This window comes from Lepisosteus platostomus, chromosome 6, assembly GCF_059453375.1.
Source record: "Lepisosteus platostomus isolate fLepPlt1 chromosome 6, fLepPlt1.hap1, whole genome shotgun sequence".
Classification (NCBI taxonomy): Eukaryota; Metazoa; Chordata; class Actinopteri; order Semionotiformes; family Lepisosteidae; genus Lepisosteus; species Lepisosteus platostomus.
The window spans coordinates 31,285,332-31,308,040 of record NC_142616.1 but is presented as its reverse complement, the minus strand read 5'-3'; the positions used below and the strand labels follow the sequence as shown (position 1 = coordinate 31,308,040).

General features: G+C 37.9%; 1 protein-coding gene and 1 long non-coding RNA gene across 2 annotated transcripts in view; one reads left to right on the top strand and one right to left on the bottom strand.

The window, feature by feature from the left end:
• The first annotated feature begins 599 nt into the window (after nt 1-599).
• On the top strand, nt 600-10,345 carry LOC148661516 (uncharacterized). Its single transcript, XR_015939553.1, has 2 exons — nt 600-863; nt 9,872-10,345. It is a non-coding gene; the product is annotated as an uncharacterized LOC148661516 (long non-coding RNA).
• The window catches only part of tspan15 (tetraspanin 15), a 66,056-nt gene continuing 48,153 nt past the window's right edge, over nt 4,807-22,709 (bottom strand). Inside the window, exons 6-8 of the mRNA XM_088635371.1 lie at nt 17,081-17,131; nt 15,190-15,306; nt 4,807-7,328 (exon numbers count right to left, since the gene is read on the bottom strand). Coding sequence (XP_088491497.1) covers nt 7,167-7,328; nt 15,190-15,306; nt 17,081-17,131 — 330 coding nt within the window. The 3' untranslated portion in view covers nt 4,807-7,166. The remainder of the gene's footprint in view (nt 7,329-15,189; nt 15,307-17,080; nt 17,132-22,709) is intronic.

Below are 22,709 nucleotides of genomic sequence, written 5' to 3'. Positions count from 1 at the left end.
TATGCACCAGAGACAAAATTCACACATCTGGTTAGCAGGTGTCTCTCGTAGCAGGTGTCCTCACCATTTAGAAAAAGCATGTCCTTCAGTATTTTCATGTCCTTGGAGACTTAATGAAAAATTGGACAAGGGCATAGACTTCTCTTTTCTCTAAAACGCTTCGGTACTCCATTGAGTAAAATTGTATATTTTATTTGTGTTGTGTAAATATATTAGTTTTATTTTTTAAGCCAAAAAGAAGCTCAAGCCCTACAAAAAAAAAAACAGCCTTACTGCTCCCTTCTCAGAAGTTAGACATGATACTCCAGTCCAACCAACTTGGAGGATGCTTGACTGTGTCCCCTCCAGAATCTGAGAAATTGAGCCTCTAGGCTCTAGGATCTGATTAATTCAGTTTTAAGGTGGTATCATTATGGGAGGGTTAATAATATGAAGCGAACACTTGGTTCTTTTGAATTGTCAGGTTAAAAAATAATTTGGGACACAAGTATAATACTGTTTCTTATCTTAAAGGAACTATTTTGTAGTATGCTTAACTGTGATAGCTTTTCTTGACTGAGGCATTTTATCTTACAGTCCAAACATCAAAGGATCTGGGATAAGCCCTGTAACAAAGCGAAATACGTCATGCTCCTGCTTGCCCTGGGCGACATTGCAGACTAAGATAGCAACTAAAAGTACGAACCAGATTAAAGTATAAAATTATATACATACAGTTTGATAATTTCCTGTAAAGAAGATCCTACTGAGAACAATAACTCTCAAAGTATGATTGCAAGCTGTGAAGGTGACTCATAATGTTTTGTGGAGATGCAAGAGACCCCTCACCACAGAACCCACTATATGTGCTCTGCTCACAAAAGGTAGGAAATGAGTGAGTTCAAAACAGAATCCCGACATGGCGCGTGAATGTGGCTGAGCTGCGACTCGTATGAATATGTCTGTGCACTTTTTGATTTGACATGATGCGATGCAGTCATGGTTTGTCAGATGCACTGTCTATAGCCTGTGGCTTACCAGGTGCCTGCAATCCAGATACCTTGCACAGGTGAAGCCATCTTAGCTCTCCGATTAGTGCTGTGGTCTTGCAGTGTGATTAAGAAGTGGGAGGTCTGGGGGACATGCGGATTTATTGCTGCTTTAGTATGAGGATTGCAGCAGAGGTCTGTGATGACAACAGTCGAACATTGCAGATTGTGGGAGGGGGGGGGGTGAAAACCTTTGAACTTGAACTTGAACTTGAACTTTATTGCCATATGTAACCGGTACTGGTACAATGGAATTCTTACTTACAGAAAGTCTCTGGATTGTAAAACAAGTGTAAAAAACAAAACAAAGTGCAAACAGTGCATCAAGACAATGTACAAACAAACAATAGACAATGTGCAAGTAAACATGCAGACAGTTTGAATGTAAACAATACAGACGTGTAAACAATGACTGGAGACGTACAATAAATAAATTACAATGAGGTAGATGGTGATGGAGTAGGTGTGGTCTGAGGGGGATGGCTAAATGTGTTCGCCAGTCTCACTGCTTGTGGATAGAAGCTATTGAAGAATCTAGTGGTAAGTGTCCGTATGCTCTTATATCTCTTGCCTGAGGGCAGTGGGGTGAAGAGCTCATGCCCGGGGTGGTGACTGTCCTCTGTGATGGCCAGAATTCTACCACGGCAGCAGTCCTCATAGAGCTGTTTAATCTTGGTGAGACCGCAGCCGATGATCTTCTGGGCCATATTGACCATTCTCTGCAGTGCCTTTCTTTCTCGCGAAGAGGTGTTGCCATACCACACGGTGATCCCGTTGGTGAGGACGCTCTCGATAGTGCAGCGGTAGAAGTTCACCAACACATGTATTGGCATCCCCCATCGCTTGAGGCACCTCAAGAAATAAAGGCGCTGCTGAGCCTTCTTCATGATAGAGTCAGTGTTCACAGTCCAGGTTAGATCTTTAGAGATGTGAATTCCCAAAAACCTAAAGCTGGTGACTGTTTCCACTTCCGTTCCATCAATACTGAGTGGGCTGTGAGTGTGTGGCCTGTGTCTCCGAAAGTCCACTATTAGCTCTTTCGTTTTCTTTATGTTCAAGTCCAGGTTATTGCTATGACACCACCTAAGCAGCTGTACAACTTCATCCCTGTAAGTGGACTCGTCATCATCACTGATCAGTCCTATTATAGTGGTGTCATCGGCAAACTTGATGATGCGGTTATTGCTGTGTCTTGCTGTGCAGTCGTGAGTAAATAGGGAGTACAACCTTGGACTCAGACAGCAGCCTTGTGGGGTTCCAGTGCTCAGGGTGAGTGGTGTTGATGTTTTATTGCCTATCCGCACCACCTGTGGTCTCTCGATAAGAAAGTCCAGCAGCCAGTTGCAGACAGAGTTGCACAGACCTAATCCCCTGAGCTTTGTCACCAGTTGACAGGGTATGATGGAATTGAATGCTGAACTGTAGTCCACAAACAGCATTTGTAGAAGCAGCTCTGTGTTTGAAAAGGTCCTTAAACTGGATAGTTAAAAGGATCATTTCCTTTTATTTAATGTGCATTAATCTCATAACATTGCCAACCCAAGTGGACCTTTTTATGAAGAAGTGGAATACTTTCAAAACTAAACAACCTTCAGTATATGAAAAAGCTTCTTAATGTTAATAATACATTGTCAAGACACAAGTCTAAATTTCATTTTCAACATGAAGACTTAATTTAGTCAATAAATATGCAAACATACTTCTAGTCTTTAATAACATTATGGGAATAGGGGATGTAATTCACAGGTCATGTGGAACAAAGAAAAACATTTACCCATGTAATGTGTTTCAAACGTTCTGCTTAAGTCTGTTGCGTCTTGCATTGAATTAACATCTATGCACAAGGCACTTTTGAGATATGTTAATCCACGTGAAATGTTTTTTTTTGCATTTTGTACTCTTGGGTGTAATTTGTATTTTTGCAGTTACTTTTAAATGATAAATTATATTGCACTCAAACAAAAGTAAACTGAATAATTTAGGTAATATATAACTGAAATAACTCAGAAAGCTAAACTATGGATCCACATGGTTCCCATGCTGACTGACTTTTTGAGCAAAATGAAAAACATAAAATATTTATCTTTAAAACTACAGCAATACAAGGAGAAAATGAATTATGAAACCATATCTCTGAACAGTATTAGGGTTGGAACAGCAACACAAAAGGTGGTGGAAGTCTGGAACAAGCTCTATATTCATGTTGTTGCCTGGAGTAAGTCTGCATACTGTGACCAAATTCCAGCAGAACAACAAGGCCTCTTGCGGCTTTCTTGTCAGCTGAGAATGTCACAGTTAGCCAGGCATATCCACCCTCCTAGACCTGACCCTGTTAACATCCATGGGATATGCAGGGATGACGTGGCATGTTTGCCAAGGCTCCACAAAGATATGAAACCTAATCCCACTGGACAGCATCTGAATCAAGGCATGCTTCACAGACCTTTTGCTTCCAACACTGACCGAACATGCTACGGACTGGTGACTTTCACAGTAGGTCTCCTTTTGATAAGCATAACGTATTCACAGAACCTAGGTCACAGTTGTTCAATATAATTTCTGTGAACCTCCAACAAAAAGATGACCATTTTCCTGCCAATAACAAAAAATGATATGTCTTTCAATACACTTATCGAGCAAAGCACTCCTAATCATCTTAAAAAAAAGATTGTAGAAAAATTAAGATGACAGTGGTAATCTCAATACACTAAAGTATAAGGCTAGGGAGGTTTAATATCTATTTGGAAATTACCTCAAATAAGGTCAACTCTGAAATCACCTACTGTGCTACACAGTCTGTTGAGTTATTAAAAGCAACTGACAATGTGTTCTAAATCTAAATCCCTCTCTCAAAGGCTTCCTGAAGGATTAGTACTGTAATGTAGTTTCCATACTCTGCCACATGTATTTCTTCTTTTAAAAAGTCTGTCAGGTGCTTTTGAAAAACACAGTAGTTGATGAGTCTACAGGTGCAGAATAACGGGCACGTCTCCAAAGTGTTCTGGATGAGAGATGGATGGGGGAGGGTCTGTTTTGATCTTCCTCTTCTGCAATGGATCAACTCAACAACATCTGCACACTGAAATTCCGTGAGATAAAAGGACCGTACTTACCAGGCCTAGTTCTGAATCATGCTGTGGCATCAGTCTTACCTCTCTGTAGCTCAGCGTAGCAAGTCTTGTTTGAGGACAGGCAATATGAAACAATGACCCTGTTTGTGTGATGTGTCACAGTTACCACAGATCAGTTAAGTGCAGTGATCAAGGTGTGGTTGAAATAGATGCATCAAGCATTCTTAGTTTACACCTCCCACAGCATACCAATAAAAGGTATTAATAGTCCAGTCATTTGTATACAGAAAAGGAGAAGAATGTTCATACACTCAGTTGCGAATTACGCATTTCTAGCACAGACAGCCTCTTATTTTTGCCATGTATTTATTTTGTAATTCCCCAATTCATCTCCTGACATACATGTTACTGTTTAGTTGTGAAAACAGAAACATCATCTAGATGTGCGTTGTCATCTAAATGCCACCTAGGTGGTTGTTCAATTTCAGTTGTGGATGAACTGGGTATCTTCTTACATGCAGAGTGCTTTAGGATACTTTGGGATGCAAAGTGCTTTCTAAATACTTGAAATTATGATTATATGACTAACTATGACTAATTATCATGACTAATTATCTGACTGTGTGATTTTGTACTGAGAATGTGAAGTTCATTTTCTTCAAAACAAAATACTCAATAGTTATTCTAACTGTCAACAAATACTGTACTTCAATTTTAAACAGTTTATTGTAAGTTTATACAAAACAATACAAGAAATGTCAAATGATAAAAGATTGACCAAATTACAAATGGCATTCATATTTATCTAAGCTTACATCAGTAAAACAAAGAGGCGCAATCTTATTGAAACTTTCAGCTTTAGAGCCAACAGCAGTGTAACAGTACAGAAGTGAGTAGGGGAGAAAAACAGCTACAACAGAAGAACATTTAACAACACCAAGGAAATGGTTTGTCTGTATTCACTCATTTTACCTTATGCCTAATGTTCAATATAAAGAAAAACATGTCTCACTTAGATTAAGTTTAAACTGATCTACTCTATTTGACTATTTGGTTTATCAATCAAGAGGATTGGATGGGTCTTAAAATTCACTTGACTCCACAGTCAGCTAAGCGGGGAGCTCCTCACTGTACTGTTACACTCAATTGTCTTTGTCATTGTGAAAGCTTGTTCAGCAGCAGTGTCTTCCCAGAAGTTACTTTTGATATAACATAATACCAGGAGTAACAAATGACACAGCACCTGGAATGGGTATTTTAAGAACTGCAAGAAAAGAAAAGTTATGATGCTTTACACAAACCCTTTAAGAAAGGAATTTATAACAAGGCCGAAATGCAGTTTTGAGTTTTCACTCTTACATGATGTCATTTGTGTTGGTCAGGACAGGCTGTGCTGTAGTAAAATATTAACAATGTCACAGCAAGACACTCAGACCACACACAGCACAAGCTGCAGGAAAGTAACAAGATTAGAAACCCCACTGCAGGGGTATTTCACAAGGCACTTCAAAGATGACTATAAACATTACTTATTTATCAGACGTTTGTGTTCATAATGCAATACATTAAAATGTCAAAATAACCATTTATAAAATGCCAACAAAAAGAAAAACCCTAAACAATTTCATGCCACTTGCAATTAATGAAACCCCAGATTAAATACATTTTCAAGAAATGAAAAGCAAAAACAAACAAGGCCACCAGAATGTTGTAATTTGTTTAGTATTTAAAAATTTGCAGTTGCATTGTCAATTTAAATGTTTAATTCACCTCAAAAACAGTTAAAAATCACGATGTCTCATTCTTTTATTTGTTTTCATGTGGTAATTGTCTTATTGGAGATCTTAATTAGGGACGTTTTACATACAGTATGTATAAGGATACCTGAACACGGGTTTCAAACACAGCAGCTACAGAGAGGAGTCAAATCAGTTCTCTGGCGTCAATTATACAAGTGACTGAGAGGCTCAGGAGCGATTTAACCTGAGACAAAGACTTAGGAAATGCACACAAGTGACAGAGTGTGAAAACACAGCCAGACACAGGCAAAGTTATTTTTTTAAATGGTTACATAACCGTACATGTTAAAGACCGCAGTTACAAAGGCATATAAACTCCTGAATTAATTAGTGCATCATTGCTATGTACTGTCAACTTAATAAACAAGTAATTTTCTAAAAAAATTACACTAAAAGAAAATTGTATAATCTAACAAGAGGTTAAAAGTTCACTTGGTACATCTTAAGTGCAATATTTCTCTGGAAAACAGACATGAGGTACTAGTTGATAAAAAACATAGGTGTACAATAGCAAACCAGATTCCTAAATAATTTCTCACTCACATTTATTAGTTTCCAGTGGTTGCCAAAGTAATTCTGCTGAGCATCCATTTTTCAGCCTTTCATGCTCTGGGTTCCAGGTCCTCAGGCTTTACTACAGGGGGATGCTCCTGCATGCTTCACTACACTCTTAGGAGGAATTTTACTTGGAGCCAATTATTTTGAATGTAACCTTGACCAGCGTGCTTTGGTTACACAAATACAACAGGAAACATCTCTATGACACAGTAGGTTTCAGGGCCCTTCATGTGAAACAGGAAGAAGGCATCTCCAAAACCATGGGAATTCTTGATGGCTATAAATGTATCCTCTACTACTCTAATTGTAGATGTCTGGAACAACTTGGTGATCTGTGAACAGACTTTTCTCTCAGTGAATATGTACCATTAACTGGAATTACTGGAATGGCGTTTAAATGGCCAACTAATTCAGTCTGAATAGGCGATTTCATCAGCTTGCATTGTGCAAACTCATTTAATCTGTTGGCAAACTGAATAAAACTGCAAAAGATGCCTTTTAAATATATATTTTTTTAAATTGAGAAAATGACACCAGCTGGTGGACACATACACAAATAGTCTTCAAATGGATAGTTAGAAGCTTGATATATAAATGATGAGAACAGACTAAGTAACCACCCCCACACCGCACACACCCCAGTCAATGAAACTTCGGTGCACCTGTGTGCTCTACCTCCCTCAGCTATGGGCTGAGTTCTCCTCTGCCTGTCAATCAATGTCAGGCAGACACCTGCAGCAGCGTGCCATCCTACTCTGGGACATCACGTTCCTGCCCTCATCTGCCAACAGTGCGTCTCTTGTGTTCCCACACTCGGTGATGGTGTCCTCCACGCGGGTGATGTACAACCAGCAAATGACCACACCAAAAAACTGGAAAACAAAGCCACAGTGCAAATTAGAAACGTGCCAATGGCCAAGATCAGGAGCATGGTGTCACGCCCGACATCCCTCCCTAGAGGGCGCTCCACTGCTCCTTTATTGTCTGTGTGATTAAGCTCTCCAGGTGTACCCTGCTAGCATTATTATTTAAAGACCAGCTCCTCCAGTCCTCGGGGCTCATCATTTGGGTAAGATGGCGCGAGGCCCGCCTAGCACCAGGAAATCCTACGTCCGTCTCCTGAGGGCATAGGCCTCATCCCCGACACCTCCCGCTTCCTTAGCCCGGGGTCTGGAGGATCTCGCCCCGTCACCCTTGACCCTCCATGTTTTGTTTGTCCGTGTGCTCCCCCCTCCCGGGGATTTTAACTTTATCGCATCCCAGGATGGATTCCTTGTTGATGGACTCTTGGACTGTGTTTTGACCTGCCCTTGGACCCGTTTGGATTTGGATACCGTTTTGCCTTCCCCGTACACTGCCTCACGGACTGTCACCATTATTTTGTGCACTGTTAAACCCCTGTGTGTTTCCTTTTACCACGCCTCCTGTTTACTCCAGCTCTTACCGCATCGCATAGGGTCTTCTACAAGATCTGACACGGATCTCAGTCCGTGTTCGTGACACATGGGGACGGCCCTGGAGTCTCACAAATGTTAGGTATGCGAAACCACACTTCTACTGTAGCCATCCTTTTGTTAACTTTGCATGCCACAGAGGATACTTGTCTGAAAGTGTAATAGCACCTGCCTAATAGTTTTAATAACAAGAAAGGAAGGACCTTAAAAGATGAGGCGGGAAATATTCTCATTCACATTAAGGACTGTACCCTGAAACGTGTGATCTTTACCAGATTATACGCTTGGGTCCACAGGGAAATAGCCTTTCACTCATTTGTTCCCACCAAAAAAAAAAACAAACAAATTGCTACCTACCAGTCTTTGTGATCTCTGGAAGCTGTTGTTTTGCAATTTTTAATTTACCACCATAAACAAAACCCACATATGTTCCTAAAATAACTTTAAGTAAAACAAATTTAATATTTTTTCAGTTTTCATACATTTTGGTAGAACGGAGAATTGTCTAGAGACATTGAAAATACAGCAAAGCTAAAAAGCATTTCTTTTGTTCTGCAGGGTGCTTTCCCTTTCAGGCCTTTAAAGAGTTTGCATTAAATAATACAGTCAAAGAGATACAAATGTCAAATCCATATTTACACAAAGATACTGTAACTTCCTATTTTGCACTACCTATCTCTGTGGTAATATTAAGATTTTTTACCAAAAGATTACATTTAGCATTTAAGGATGTTTTTGCCATGTAACCTCTGAGGTACAATAGCCGGTAATCCTCAGAATTTTGAGAGCTTGTTTTTATTTTTAAGAATTTTTAGCTCAGATCCATTGAGCAAAGCTGAAACCCAGGGATGGCATTCACTGCATATTCCTCTGCTCTGCTTAAACAAGATTCAGTGCAAATTGTTCTTATAGTGCTGACAATGGAGGGGCTGTCAGTGAGGTCCATAGTGTTAGTTCTATGAATGGTTCTGATTAAGATCAGAGTGAAAAGAAGTGATTTTATGCTTAAGAGCTCTTTGCATCCATAATACATTTGCCTGTTTTGAATGACACACTTTCAAAGGTTTTATTTTGATTCATACATCTTTTGTAGAGGTACACCTATTACAAGAATAGTAGAGGTACAAAGCTGTTCACAGTAACCCTTTTTGAATTTCTGTTTAGATGTGGAAAATGGGAATCATATTATTACTACTGGAGAGAGTCATAATCCTTGCAGCACCTTTGTTTTCATTTACAAGACAATCCAGTTCCACTACTATTAGGTACTGTATTATATAAAAAGCATGTCATTACATTACAAGCATTACTAAAAAATACTTCTTCCTTTATTCAATGTCCACTAATGTTGCAGTGCTGTGCAATATTTCACAATAGTAATTCTCAGATTCAGGAACCCATTTGAAAAAAGTCACAAAAGCATTACAGATGTGGGCAGATATTCAGAAAAAAGATTTTTGAAATTATTTGAAAAAAATATTGGAGAAATCACAATTTTTTACCTCTAACCTGAAAATACTTAACTCATTTAATTGCATTTTTTTAAATAACTCCAAAATTTAACTCCAAATGTATATAACCTTTAAGTACTGTATAATGCTGACTTTCCATGGTGTAACAAACAAGTATACCTGTACATAGTCTTTCAGAACACACAGGATACAAACAACCAGATATTAATCAATAAGAAACTAAATAACAGAATTGTGCACAATATACCGTTCTCTGTGAAACCTAAATGTTTACCAAACAGTTGTATTGGTCTTCCACAGACTATCTAAAATCTCATGTTAAAGCTTTGAATTTGTGGGTCCATCTTGTTTAAAATGTGAGTTCTGGCTGCTAGTACTAAAGACTGTTCTGTTTTTCATCTAGGAAGTGAAAAGCTGCAGCAATATTTCTCTAATGACATCTTACACTTTTCCACCCATCAATTTTCTAACAACTTCTTCCATTTTCAGGGTCACAGAGAAACAGCAGTCCATCTTGGCAAGCAATGGGCACAAGACAGGGTACACCCTGGACAGGATGCAAAGCGGCAATATTGACACCTGCACCACTGTGTCACTTACTTCACACTTGTGTTCTTTTTCATTTGTTCAACTACAACCCAAAGGTTAATATTTAATGCCCAGTGCAAAAAGTATATCCGCAACGGTCTTCAGATGTAATGAAAGCGCCGTACATTAGACGTATCGTTTTGTTGAATTGTGTTCATTGTATTGTATGAATTGCAAACAGATATGAAAGAAACTTGACTGGAACCCCAAATGTTTAAATGTCTATAGTACTGATCTGGTCACATTGAATGTCAACAATCACCACATCATCAAGTAACTGAAGTGATACGAAGAAATCATCTGTCTTTTTGTTCCTGTACAGATTGCAAAACGTTTTTTCCCCATCAGTAAAGGTTCAAGTTAAATGATAAACAATGGGTGTCTAATCCTGGTCATGCATGTTTTCCTGTCTCTCTAAAGCAGCAGCACCTGAAGAGCCAGGGGAAGCTGTTACCTCTGTGCAGTTCAACAAGTCACCACCTGCTTTCGCTGGTTAAGAGGGGTGTTGGAATGAAACCCTGTCAACACACCAAGACTGCACACTCCTGTCATAAATAAACAAACAATAATTATTCTGTTACCATTTCCTGCGGAATCTGAGGCCTACAGGTTTTTAGTCACCATACTTGACTAGGAGGTCAACTGGTCATTCCAACTGACTTGATAGCCTTCAAGCTGTTGGTATTATCATCCACTTTGGTAACAATGCCAGCTGCAGCATTATTCATGTCCTGCTTCTGCAATTCACCATTACATTTCTACTTAAAAGGACCTTCTTCACAAAAAATAAAGCACAAGGCCATTAAAAACTGCAAAATATACAAAGCAGGTAATTAAGTTCTTTTATCAGTTCATCAGATAAATCAGAACGTATTAGTTTTCACAGAAGAAATATGCTGATGGTTTCCTTTGCTGATGTCTGCTTGCATTGTAATACTTCATGATGAACAGCATACCAGCATAATTAGAACACATTTTCATCCAAATGAAAGACCCAGTAAAGAAATGGAAAGGTCTGTGATAAGGTCAATCTGGAAATGAACTCACAATAATTGAGAAATTACTAATGTGCTGCAAGGTTTTTTTTAACATCGTGGAGCAAATGAACTGAGTCACCAATTCAATTCTAATCTAAACACAAACGACAGTGCTAGTGCAGTAATTTCAGTTTCATATTAATAAAAGGTGAACTTTTCCACTGAATTAGCAACACAATTCCAAATACAAAGCATTACTTGATCCTGTTCTTAGAACTACAGACTTACAGTACCAAACTTGTTCTATATTTACACAGCAGGTGCTTTCCTGAAAGGTGATGTGTAAGTCAAAAAGACTTCTTCTTCCACTTAGTGAGCTGAACTCCCTCATAAAAACAATTACACCGTTATTCATGATAGATGTTTCATAGTTCTACTACTGTATGTAAAACGTGAAAGAACGTTGTCAGTAGTGGCTGGTGTCACTGTGCCCACAGATGTTCAGACTGGACTACACAGTTAATACTGTATGTTAGCCTTCTAAATGTCATTTGTTTAGTAACATAAATCATTTTTCTCTTATTTGCAGTAAGTACTTAGAGGATCACAATAGTTTGTTTGATGGTTTTATTGATTTTACTTTGCATTTTATACCATATAAACATAAACATAAGGAGTAGTACGTAATCTTGTGGCACATTGTGCAAAAAGCAAAAATTAACTATGTCAATCAAGAACTACCTACAGTATAAAGGATACTGTACTGTAAAGTGTTAATATAGGGGGCAGAGTGGTGGCACGGTGGCTTAGGATCTGCACCTGTGGCTGGAAGGTTGCAGGTTCAAATCTCGCGGCCAGCAGAGGAATAAATGCCGTATAAATGGCTGACCCTGCACTCTGACCCCGAGCTTCTCTCTCCCCGTCTGTGTGCCTGTGTGTCTCATGGAGAGCAAGCTGGGCTATGTGAAAAGACAAATTCCAAATGCAAGAAATTGTATATGGCCAATAAAGTGATCTCATATAGGTCTTGAAATAAATGTTATTACTGTATTTGACAAAGTAATTGACCCTGGAGACTAGCACTAGAACATTCTAATGTGGCAGTATCCTGGAAAAAGCTTCAACATGACATTACACTCGTTGAATTTCAATATCCCAGAGAGCACAGGCTGGACCAGTTTCTTAGATTTCTGCTGATGGCAGTAACTGGCTATTCCACTACTGAACTGTGTCAGTGGAAGTGAAAGAGCGCTGCCCCTCAGCTACATGAAACACATTTAATCATGCCATCAAAGGCCAGTCCTAACTCTATTCTCCTCACACAGCCGCACAAAATTAACTGACAGGCGTGGCAGCAATGCACTCAGGAATCGAAGATGAAAGTGCTCTGGAGGCTGTGCTGAGATTAAAATCTTTTTTCCATCACAGGTGAAGCAAGAACCAAACAGTTCAGTTAATGAGGAATGTGTGTCTAAAATGCAGAATGTGTTAACTCTAAATAGAACATATGTGAATATTTTAAGAACAGGAATACGCAATACGGCATTTTTCCAAGATAACATGAAATTTGCAATAAAATGACAAATACCATGTTTTTCTACAGAAGCTTGTGTTAACCAAGTGAACAGTGTATGGCCTACAAATACACTGCAAAGGAACAAATTCACCTCTTGATCACCTCTTGATTGGCCTCTCTTTCTGTCCCCTGCTCCCGCCTCTCACTCCTCCTCCCTCCCAACCTTTGTTCTCCCGCTACTTTACCTTTGCCTACTGCCCTGTCTCTCTCACACCTGAAGAAGGCTCCACGGCCGAAACGTTGTGTTCTCTTTCTTCTTTTTTTCAGCATGGAATAAACCTATTACTTGTTCCTTTGCAGCCTACGCATGCTGACGCACCTACCCACCTGAACTACTACAAATACACTGCTTGCCAGGAGTGAACTGCATCTATCAAGTCTCTAGTGGTTTATCCATTATTTGCGCAAGGCCATTATGGTAATGGTTATATATTACTTTTATTTTGATAATATCGAGAGTAGTATAACAGCCTTTAAGACAACACAAATGGAGGCAAGAAACATATATACATATTTATACAACCTAATTCTTCTTGCCTAAACAATGACAATGTAAAGTACACTACTAGTGAAACTGAGCACGTCTCAGAAGAGGTTCAATGCTGGAAAAATAAGCAAAAGAAATCCACAAATCTCCTATAAGGTAATTATAGGAGAAATTACCAAATTCTTTACTTTTGTATAATAATATAATACTTTTTTCAAGAAGCATATGCAATTGCACACATATATTACACAACAAAACAAAAAGAAAGTGGATAAAACACTCCAAACTGACTTAGTAAAATTAAAAGTAGAACTAAGTTACACATTAAAAACCTTAGAGAAAAGATTTGTTTTCTTTAGACATTTGAAGTAAGAACAGTTTTTAACCACTTATCTAAAACTTCTTTATGAGCTTTTATTATTTTCCCCAATGGAACCTTCTCTCTCATACAGAAATACATAACAGGCTGATTGCAATTTTGTCACAACTACTGTAAGTATTAACCCTTAGTAAAAATCGTCACACAGGAGTAAGTCATACAATACTTTCCCTTTCTTTGCTGTTCTTCTCAGAAGAGCTCCTTCAATGTGAAAGCTGCAGATTATACACACAGCAGCTATCTCCTAAAGATCATCCAACAGAACCTGTTTTTACCTCAAAACATCTTGGAAAGATAAATGTTTTTCCTTCTTATAAATGGCGTTATGGAAATGTTTCATTTTTCTGCACTCAGGAAAAGAAGAAAATCTTAATTATGTGCCAAGAAAGGAAACAAACTTAGGGCTAAGGTGATTTACTTATTTTATTTAAACAAATTCCCCACCAGTCATTCTGCCTTTTCACATGTAGACTGCTCATTTGCATGTGAGTCCAATTCAAATTAAGGATAATTACCAACTGTATAATATTAAATTACCATAGCAACATTTATTGGTTTTGAGGCACTGCAGGTTTGACTGATGTGAGGTTCTCCTCTCATCACAGAAACCTCATTCCCTACTAGTGCAGGTATTGTGAAACACAGAGCACAATACTGTAATAATGATTATTGGAGCAACTTCTATGCCACCCAGAACTGAATTTCTGTATCAGTAGTTCTGCTTAACTCCTGCTTAACTCGGATTCACACCCGCGATTGTGGAAGTAATAGTGAAAGGTAGGGTCAAACAAAACATGTGAACATTTCTTGAGGCCAGCATGTTCTTCTGTCATGGATTCCAAATTGAGTTCTTATATACATGTGCAATTCTTACAATTTAGTTACAGTTCAATACATTTAGTTACACTGCAATTCTTTGACCTGCTGTACATATTGAACATGGCCTTTTATGGATAGTGTTAGAATGATGATTGAGTCCAGTACAGTAAATATAGCATCCTGTAAAGAAATCCTAGAACTGTCTCATTTAGACCAACTGAATAATTGAAGGACTGAGAGCAATACTCCTGATGGAGCAAATTAGCACCGAGACACTTCTTGTAGACATGCAAAGCTGACTAAACCAAGCCTCCAGAGATACATTTGTGTATGAGATGTATTTATATTTGAAAGTTCTCAGATGGAAACTATGTCTTTGTTAATTTGTAGCACTAATATTTTGTTATTTTCTCCTTGAAATGTGTTTCTTGTTAAAAAACAGAAAGGGAATGAACAATACAATAGTAATAATCTCACAATTTATGCTGAAGTAGACCACAAAAGGCCTTTTAGTTGTGGTTTCACCTTAGTTCTTAAGCTTAATACATAAGAATATTATGTTTAATATATAAGACAAAATTTACAAATGAAGCACAGAACTTACTATTTGACCTACCGTGCTTATTTAGCTGCTAGTAGCTTACTGATCACAAAATCCCATTTTGTTTCTAGAAGCTTCCCAGAGACCTGGCTCCATTAACATGGCATGGCAGATTGTTCCAAAGCGGGCTTTGTGTTTAAAGGAACCTCCTGCTCCAACTTCCTGAATTAATTTAATCATAGCCGTCATGTTCTTGATTTGCTGATGAGTATAAAGTAATTTTGGTTCACTTTGTGTAGACTGTTCAGAATTTTGAATATTAGAAATTATTCGAATGCTAATACCAGGTTAAAGCATTATTATTCAGGTAGGTTATGACAAAACTATATGACTGTACTTGTTGGATCCTACAGTGAAATTCAATAAGAAATCACACCTACCTGGGGTAGCAGAATACCAAGTAGAAGTCCCGCCATAATTGTGTAGTTGTCCAGAAACCAGAGAAAGACTGCGTCTGTGCAGCCCCGTACATGGATAGTAGTCAGCAAATCAAGGCGCTGCACAGAAAGAACAGCAGTGTTCCTTAAAATATACACTTCTCTAAAACTAATGATTAGATTTGAGCAGCTACTGCTATCTAGAGACAACCAAGTTTTGCAAGTCTTTCAGTATCTGTACTCAACCTGCTTTAGTAAAGAGTCTAATTGTACAAATGAAATTTATTTTCATCTAAGCATTGGCAAATAATAACAACAACAACAATATAATAATAATCATCATCATCATAATAATAATAATAATGCTATAAACATTTCCCATGCTGTAACTTGTACCATCCAACAAGATTTCAGCGTATGCTTTTTTATATGATGAGCTTAACTGTAAAGCAACAACCGCAGGTACTTGTACAAAGACAGCTACTCTTATTATTCTTTTTAATGGCTTACAGATACAACGATTTCCATTTTCAGCATGAGTGGCTAATGTTAAATACACTTGTCCTGGAACGCGTGTATCAGTGGTCAGTCCTTCTGCTGAGCTTTGATATGAGGTTTAGTTCTCATTTTAACCATTAGTAAGCATTTGCCTTGAAATTTTAAATGAACTTCTACAGTGATTAAATCTGATGGAGGCTAGAACATATTTAGCTTTCTATATGAAGTTCTTACATTCTTTAGAGTTTTTCTATTGTCGAATCATCATACATAACCTTCATCAAGGCATTTCTCTGTGAATTGGTTAAGAAACAGCAGATTCCAAAGTTACACTAAGCGTGTATACAAGAACTAAATCAAAAAAGGCACAGCTTACTAGAAGTATTTTTAAAAAGTAAGATTATCACTTCTTCACATATATTTTCCTATTTGCCTACTATAAAGAGGCATAGTAAACTATATTATTTTTATATTTTTATAATATATAAAATATTTTTATACTTTTATATTACAACATAAAAGTAGTAATAACACTACTATTTGCTATTCTGAAAACCATGCCACTGTCTTTTTCTCAGTGGTTAACTGTGTTGGAACAATGCAGTGCAAGCATTTGTATTCACTAACAGATCTCCGAGTCTGTGGCAGTGAACATGCAAAGCCTGAATTGGAAGGCTTTGTGTCGCTCGTAGTACTCCAGAAAGACAGGGCTTGATTTGTGATATAAAGATTGTGAACAAACAACAAAACAAAAAAAGTATATAAAACAAAGGATTGAGTCAGTATCTCAAGCTGTTGATGCTTGCTGAATATCACTTGTCTGTAATATAATTATGTCTTGTCTGTAATTTGTTATATTTGAGATCAGACATATTTGTCAATTCATGGAATTAAGATCCATGTTGGCTAACAGAGAATTAACCAGACAATACAGTCTGGGGATAAAGAGCGAGGTAGCATTAAAATACAACAGGAAGAAATGACTGGAAATCATTTGGTCCAACGGCATTATTTTATCTATATAGACTGTTAGACCAGGAACATTCTTAATGAATGAATTAAATAAAGATGGGATAACTTGCATTTGGAATGCTTTTCTGTATTTATGACACCTTGTACACAGATATATCCCGTCTCTTCTTCTGTATTTGATAAGAGTACCCTTATCTACATCTCCACAAGAACCTTAAATTGAGGTAATGACCTGAATGAACTTTGCTTAAACCACAAGAAATTATTTTCCTTCCTCACAATAAAATCGTAGTTTGATTTAGAATTTGCTAGATTTGCCTCTATTCCAGCAAACTACTACCATCACAAATGTTAGTAGTATTCCCCTCAAAACGATATGAACAATTACCAAACAGATGATTGAATCCATAATGAATAGTCTCACCTCTTCTTTAAGGACTTTGTATCCACAGAGTGTGTTGGCAACTTGCTTTGGCTGCAAAGACAGAGAAACCAAAAGCCTTTGAATGATTAATGCATTTCTTGAACAATTTTTTATTGATTTTGAATAGAAAACCTCAAAACAGAAAACATAAACAGAAAAAGGTGGCTAAATCAATGTTTCAAAAAGGAGAGTAAGCAACAAGCCACACTGTCACAGCTGTTGCACTAGGGAAATGTAATCTAGCAGTGCTGAATTCTGTAAGAACAGCTTCTGAAAGCAATGGGTATCTCAGTCACCACTCGGTCTCATTAAATGTTTTTTGTTTAAATTAGACCTGCAGATAAAAGACATTGTGCCTAAAGGCACAGCAACTGTCGTTGAGACAGGGCAGCTTAAGGCTCAACAGCACAGTCACACCAGTAACATTCGAAAGCACATTAGTCACATACACCCAAAAGCTCTTGATTACAGGACACTCCCAAAAACACACAGGTAGCTACCGCACACACCCATAGTGCATCTGTGACATAGGGGATCGGGAACAGTTATCTGGAATGATTCATGCATGTTTGAGGGCAAGGATAGATTTGTTTGCTTAACCTTCATCTCTCTTACAGCTCAATGTTAAATTCACAATTTCTAGCCCTCTATATCTTACTGTTTGCATCAGTTCACCCTGAATGGAATATCCTTAAAATACATCAGTCTAGTCGTTCCATCTGTTTATTCTGTCCACCGATCCAATCCTACACACTCCAGAGTTTTGATTTAAAATATCCATTCACTTCTTGGGAATTTCAATAACCAACACTGGAGATGGTGTCTTGGAACAGTGTTCTGCAGGCTGAGAAAATTGGGATGATTGTACTGACGGACCCACGTCCTGTTTGAAAGCAGAAAATCTCTACTGTCAGCAGCGGTCACGGAACAAGACTGATAAATAATTTTGTACTGCCTGGGGATGAGTACACAAAATTGCGTTATTCAATTTAAGAACAAAACCTGACACCAGGTAAAGGAGCACCAACAGAAAATGTAATGTTTAAATAGAGTTATATATGAACTCCTGGATAAGAAGTGTCAGCAAAAAGCAGGCCTACTCCTTAAATCAACTAACGGGTCTTCAGTGTCAACAGTGGAGCACCCTTTAAGACCACAATGAAGATGTGTTGTGTAAACTTGCAAAACTGGGTTAAAGAAAACAGGTTCTTGGTAAACAATGGACGACGTAAGCCTTGTTCTTGGAATTCAAATTGGCAAAATAGATTTCCACTCCCCTCCACCTCAAAGAGAATGAAAAAAGCAGATCAAGGATAGAAGGAGAAAAAAACAATGTTAATTAGCCGGGGGTCCTTGTGAAAGAAGGCTAACAAGGTTTGAGAATATATTAACATTAAACAGATTCAATACAATGCTGTATAATAAACACATAAGCAGACACTGCCTGCAGGGAAGAATCTCACAGGACAGGCATTCTAGAATATTACATGGTTAAGGTTTTGTAGCCTCTAAAGGAGCATTCTAATCCACTGCTACATCAGAAATGATGCCTAACCAGTCAGTCAAAAATGTGAAAGATTTTTTCAATCCCAAATAAGCACGAGCCCTTTAAAAAGAACATAATCTCCTGTCACTGAGAGGAGAGTGTTTAGCTGATGGTTATAAAAGTGTTTAGTACCTGTTACAAAGTAATCAATCCCAAATAATTCAAGTAAGGTAGCTGCCTCAGCATACGTAGGCTGCAAAGGAACAAGTAAGGGTTTATTCCACGCTGAAAAGAGAAGAAAAGAAACACAACGTTTTGGCCGTGGAGGCTTCTTTGGGTGTGTGTTTCTTCTCTTCAGCTTGGAATAAACCTTTACTTGTTCCTCTGAATCCCAAATAATGACTAAAGAGTTCAGCTTATTATTACAGATTATTCTGCACTGTCCTTGTCATGGTAAGCACACTCTAAATGCAAGAGCTTCAGGCTGTGTGACTTCTGTATAAAATAACACATCCATTTGAAATTGAACCACTAAAGATGTCACCAGCAAATTCTCGCAACACTTTTACCGGGCATTTACATTGCCTACTAATGAGCATCTTCTCTATGTACAGTAATAGGGGTGTCAGGCATACTGTAGTTGGGAGGGCCACAGAGTCTTCTGGCTTCTGGCTTCCAGCTAAACTCTGAGCTATGAACAGTAATTAGTGTAATTTCCTAATTAACTGGATACACTGAAGATGCTGTATCAGCAACAGCATCTTTAAAACTATCAACTGTGAAATAATAAGTTTGATTAAGAAAACGATTAGATTAGGTCTCCAGTTATAATTAAAACAGAGACACTTTGGCCCTGTGGGAGCTGAGCTTGACTATTACCTGAAATGCAAGATCAACTTTGAATACTGAATGTGCATTCCCACACACGTGATAGCTTTTTATAGAGATAGAGTTTATAGAGTTGGTAAACTTATTTATAAAGCATTTATGTTAGCATATTACTTTTATAAAGACAATAAAATACAGTTAAATATCACACAAAATAGCACTCTGATTGAACTGTGTGTCTGACTACCATGGAAAGAGCATGATGAACATGAGATGCAAAGCCACAGTGATATTTACCCCTATGCCCCAGGTGACTGCAGACGCTACTAAACTACAACAACAAATCAAATATGTCAGAACCCCAGTCTGCCTTATACAACAAATTGCATTGTGAGTCCATAATATATCAATATACCAACACAGATCGCAGTTTGGTATCAGCTATTCAGTTGGTAACTTTCTCTATTCTTTATTATTCTCTATTCTCTATTATTAGTCAATATTCTCTGTAAGACTATTTTGGGGAAAACTAAGGAGTAAAACTTAAATTTGCTCTTAAATGTCAGACAAATTATTTGTTATTTAAAGTTCAATTGCAATCTTATTCAAAAATTCCTGACATTTTCATGGTAACCTTACTCGATGTTGATAGGAGCCGCAGTTATTTAGAAGCCTGACGCTAAGGTCCAGAGATACTGTAAAATACCAGTGTCTGAAACCAGGAAGCATTCCTCTGGAAATAAGTTTTTAATCCCGTCAATAAACTTCATAACAATAGTGCCTGGATAGCCTAAGGACATTTTTTAGCTCTTAATCCTTCACTGTGTTCTTCTAACGAAGAGTACCTGCAGCCTAAAGATAAAAGAACACGACTCACAACACCATGAAGTGCTCCTGACACTAAAAGACCGTTAACAAACTCTAATTTGGGATTAAAAATGCAAAACATTAGTAACCCATTCTATTTTTTTAATAGCACTTTTTACCAAGAAAAGAAAGAAAGCTAAGCTAAATTTGCAAAATACTGCATTGGAAAGATTTTAGAGCCAATCAGCTAATGTAAGAATGATTCTGTGTCCTGAAAATATAACACTTCTGCAGCAACCCATTTCATTTGACTCTTACCAATCCCTGGAAGTTGTTCAAATACACCTGTAAAACACCACAAACATCAATAACCCACCTTGAAGTTCTCAGAGGATATGGACAGAACAGCAAAATAACGCGAGGTGGCACTGCCTTTTGGACGGCTAGTGGAACCGTATCTCAGCTGTAAGAGATGGACTGAACTAGTGCAGTACTTTCCAACCCTGGGGCATTCTTCACGCCCTGATCTGTGGTGACCAGCTGAAGCTGATGGCGGCCATGACCTCAGCCACGACCTGGCTTGAAGGTGGCTGTTCCCGGTGGGTCACCAAGCACTTGGCTTGAGGCAGGTATGGTAGCGGTACGTGCAGCGGCCCAGCCCCTTTTAGGATCTACACCTCCAACATGCAAAGGCAGAACGTGTGACATGAAGAATGGTGGGCAGACAAGCCAAAAACATGGCTTAATGATATCCAGTTTCTTCACTGCCAGAAAGGCTGTTTACAGCTCGAGTACCCAAGCCCCAGTCCCTTTTGTATCTATGGATGGGGGAGGCCCTGATCAAGGAAAGTGAAATAGTGAATGTCCATTGGGCCAATAACATAATATTCAGTTCCATCCTAAACACCCAGTTAGAGAAGCTTGGAATCCTACCAACATGTAACGAGGTGATAAAAGCCATCAGACAAGCGAAGAAGAACAGAGCAGCAGGGGGGTGTTACATTTTTAAGTGAGCTGTACAGGATCTCACTGTTCATGTCCCAGTTATATAAATCTGGAGTGAAGAATGAAGAGGTTATCCTCAAGGAAGGGGATAAATCCAACTATAAATCCCACAGGGCTCCCTCTGCAAGATCAGGCTCCTTACCCAAAGTGCCACTGCGGGATCAGACCATCAAGAAGCACGGCTAATGTCTAAGTTCACCAGCCTCTCTGCTTATCGCTCTTTGACTTGATCTAGGTGTGTTTGACTCTGTGAAAGATCCTCCTGAAATATGGATGCCTTTCAAAATTAATTATTTGGGTTATATCTTGTAAACATCTCACCTTTGTCAACAAAAATGCCATTAAGAATGAAAAATGTTCAGTATTACTGGCACATGACCTATCCTCAGCATTTTGTGCAAGTTCCCAAGCAAAGAAACAATCAACCTCCACATTCTGAAAATCTTTTCTTTGGAGCAATTGTTTACTCTACCTCATACTTTGTGCACACTTTAATTTATGGGTTTTAAAATTGTACTTTATCAATGGATATTAAGCCAACTGTTAATATATACTAAAATATACTGAGAGGCATTTAAAATGTTTTAATGTTATTGGCTTCATTACCCATTTGTTCTGTTTTTAAAGTCTCTTATAAAGTACGGTACATCACAGATGGAACAGGATACTGCAGCTTCTACATATAGCCACAGGGTTAGGGTTATAAATCAGACTGTGTTTAGGAGGATTAGGGCTTTACTACGTAGAGGCTAATCATCTACAGTAGAAGTTAAGTTATCCTCACATTTGTACCAGTTAAGATCAGAAACATCATAATTAAATTTCAAAGATTTTTCCTTTGATGAGAAATAAATCCTTAAGATGAAACCAACGGTGTTTCCAACAATCTATAACATCTGCTATAAACATTGCTTTTACATGATAAAAATAAACAGTGGTGGTTTTGTATGAGGTAATTATGGATTTCAAAGTCAAACTGCGTGACAATTCATCACAACATGGCTATCTGCTTTTCCTCAATCTGAGGCATATACTACTTTTGAAATGCTGCATTAGAGAGGTTCTAAGCCTTTTACCACATTGTTGCAAACAAGAGATGTATATCAAGTAGTGAATGTTTAACTATGTTAAAACAAGCAGGTTTAGAAACAGAAGAGATGTCTACTTTTCACAACACACACTTTACTACAACAACAACAAAGATTTCTCTGGTCTATTTTTAACATTCATTTTTATATTATTTCACTTTAATGTGAAATCCAGACCAAACTAGATGTTAATCCATCTTTTCTGCATCACATCAATTACAAAATCGAAACAGAACCTTAATTCCTGTAATTCCCCTTTAAAAACTGTGTCCCAGTATCTGTGTTTCAAAACAATTGTTTTTACTCTCTAATAAAATTAGTTTAAATTAACAAACAATTCCTGGATTTTATAATTAAAATCATATAATCCATCTGACTAGAGAGGTGGAAGCTCAAATCTACCTTCAGCTTCAAT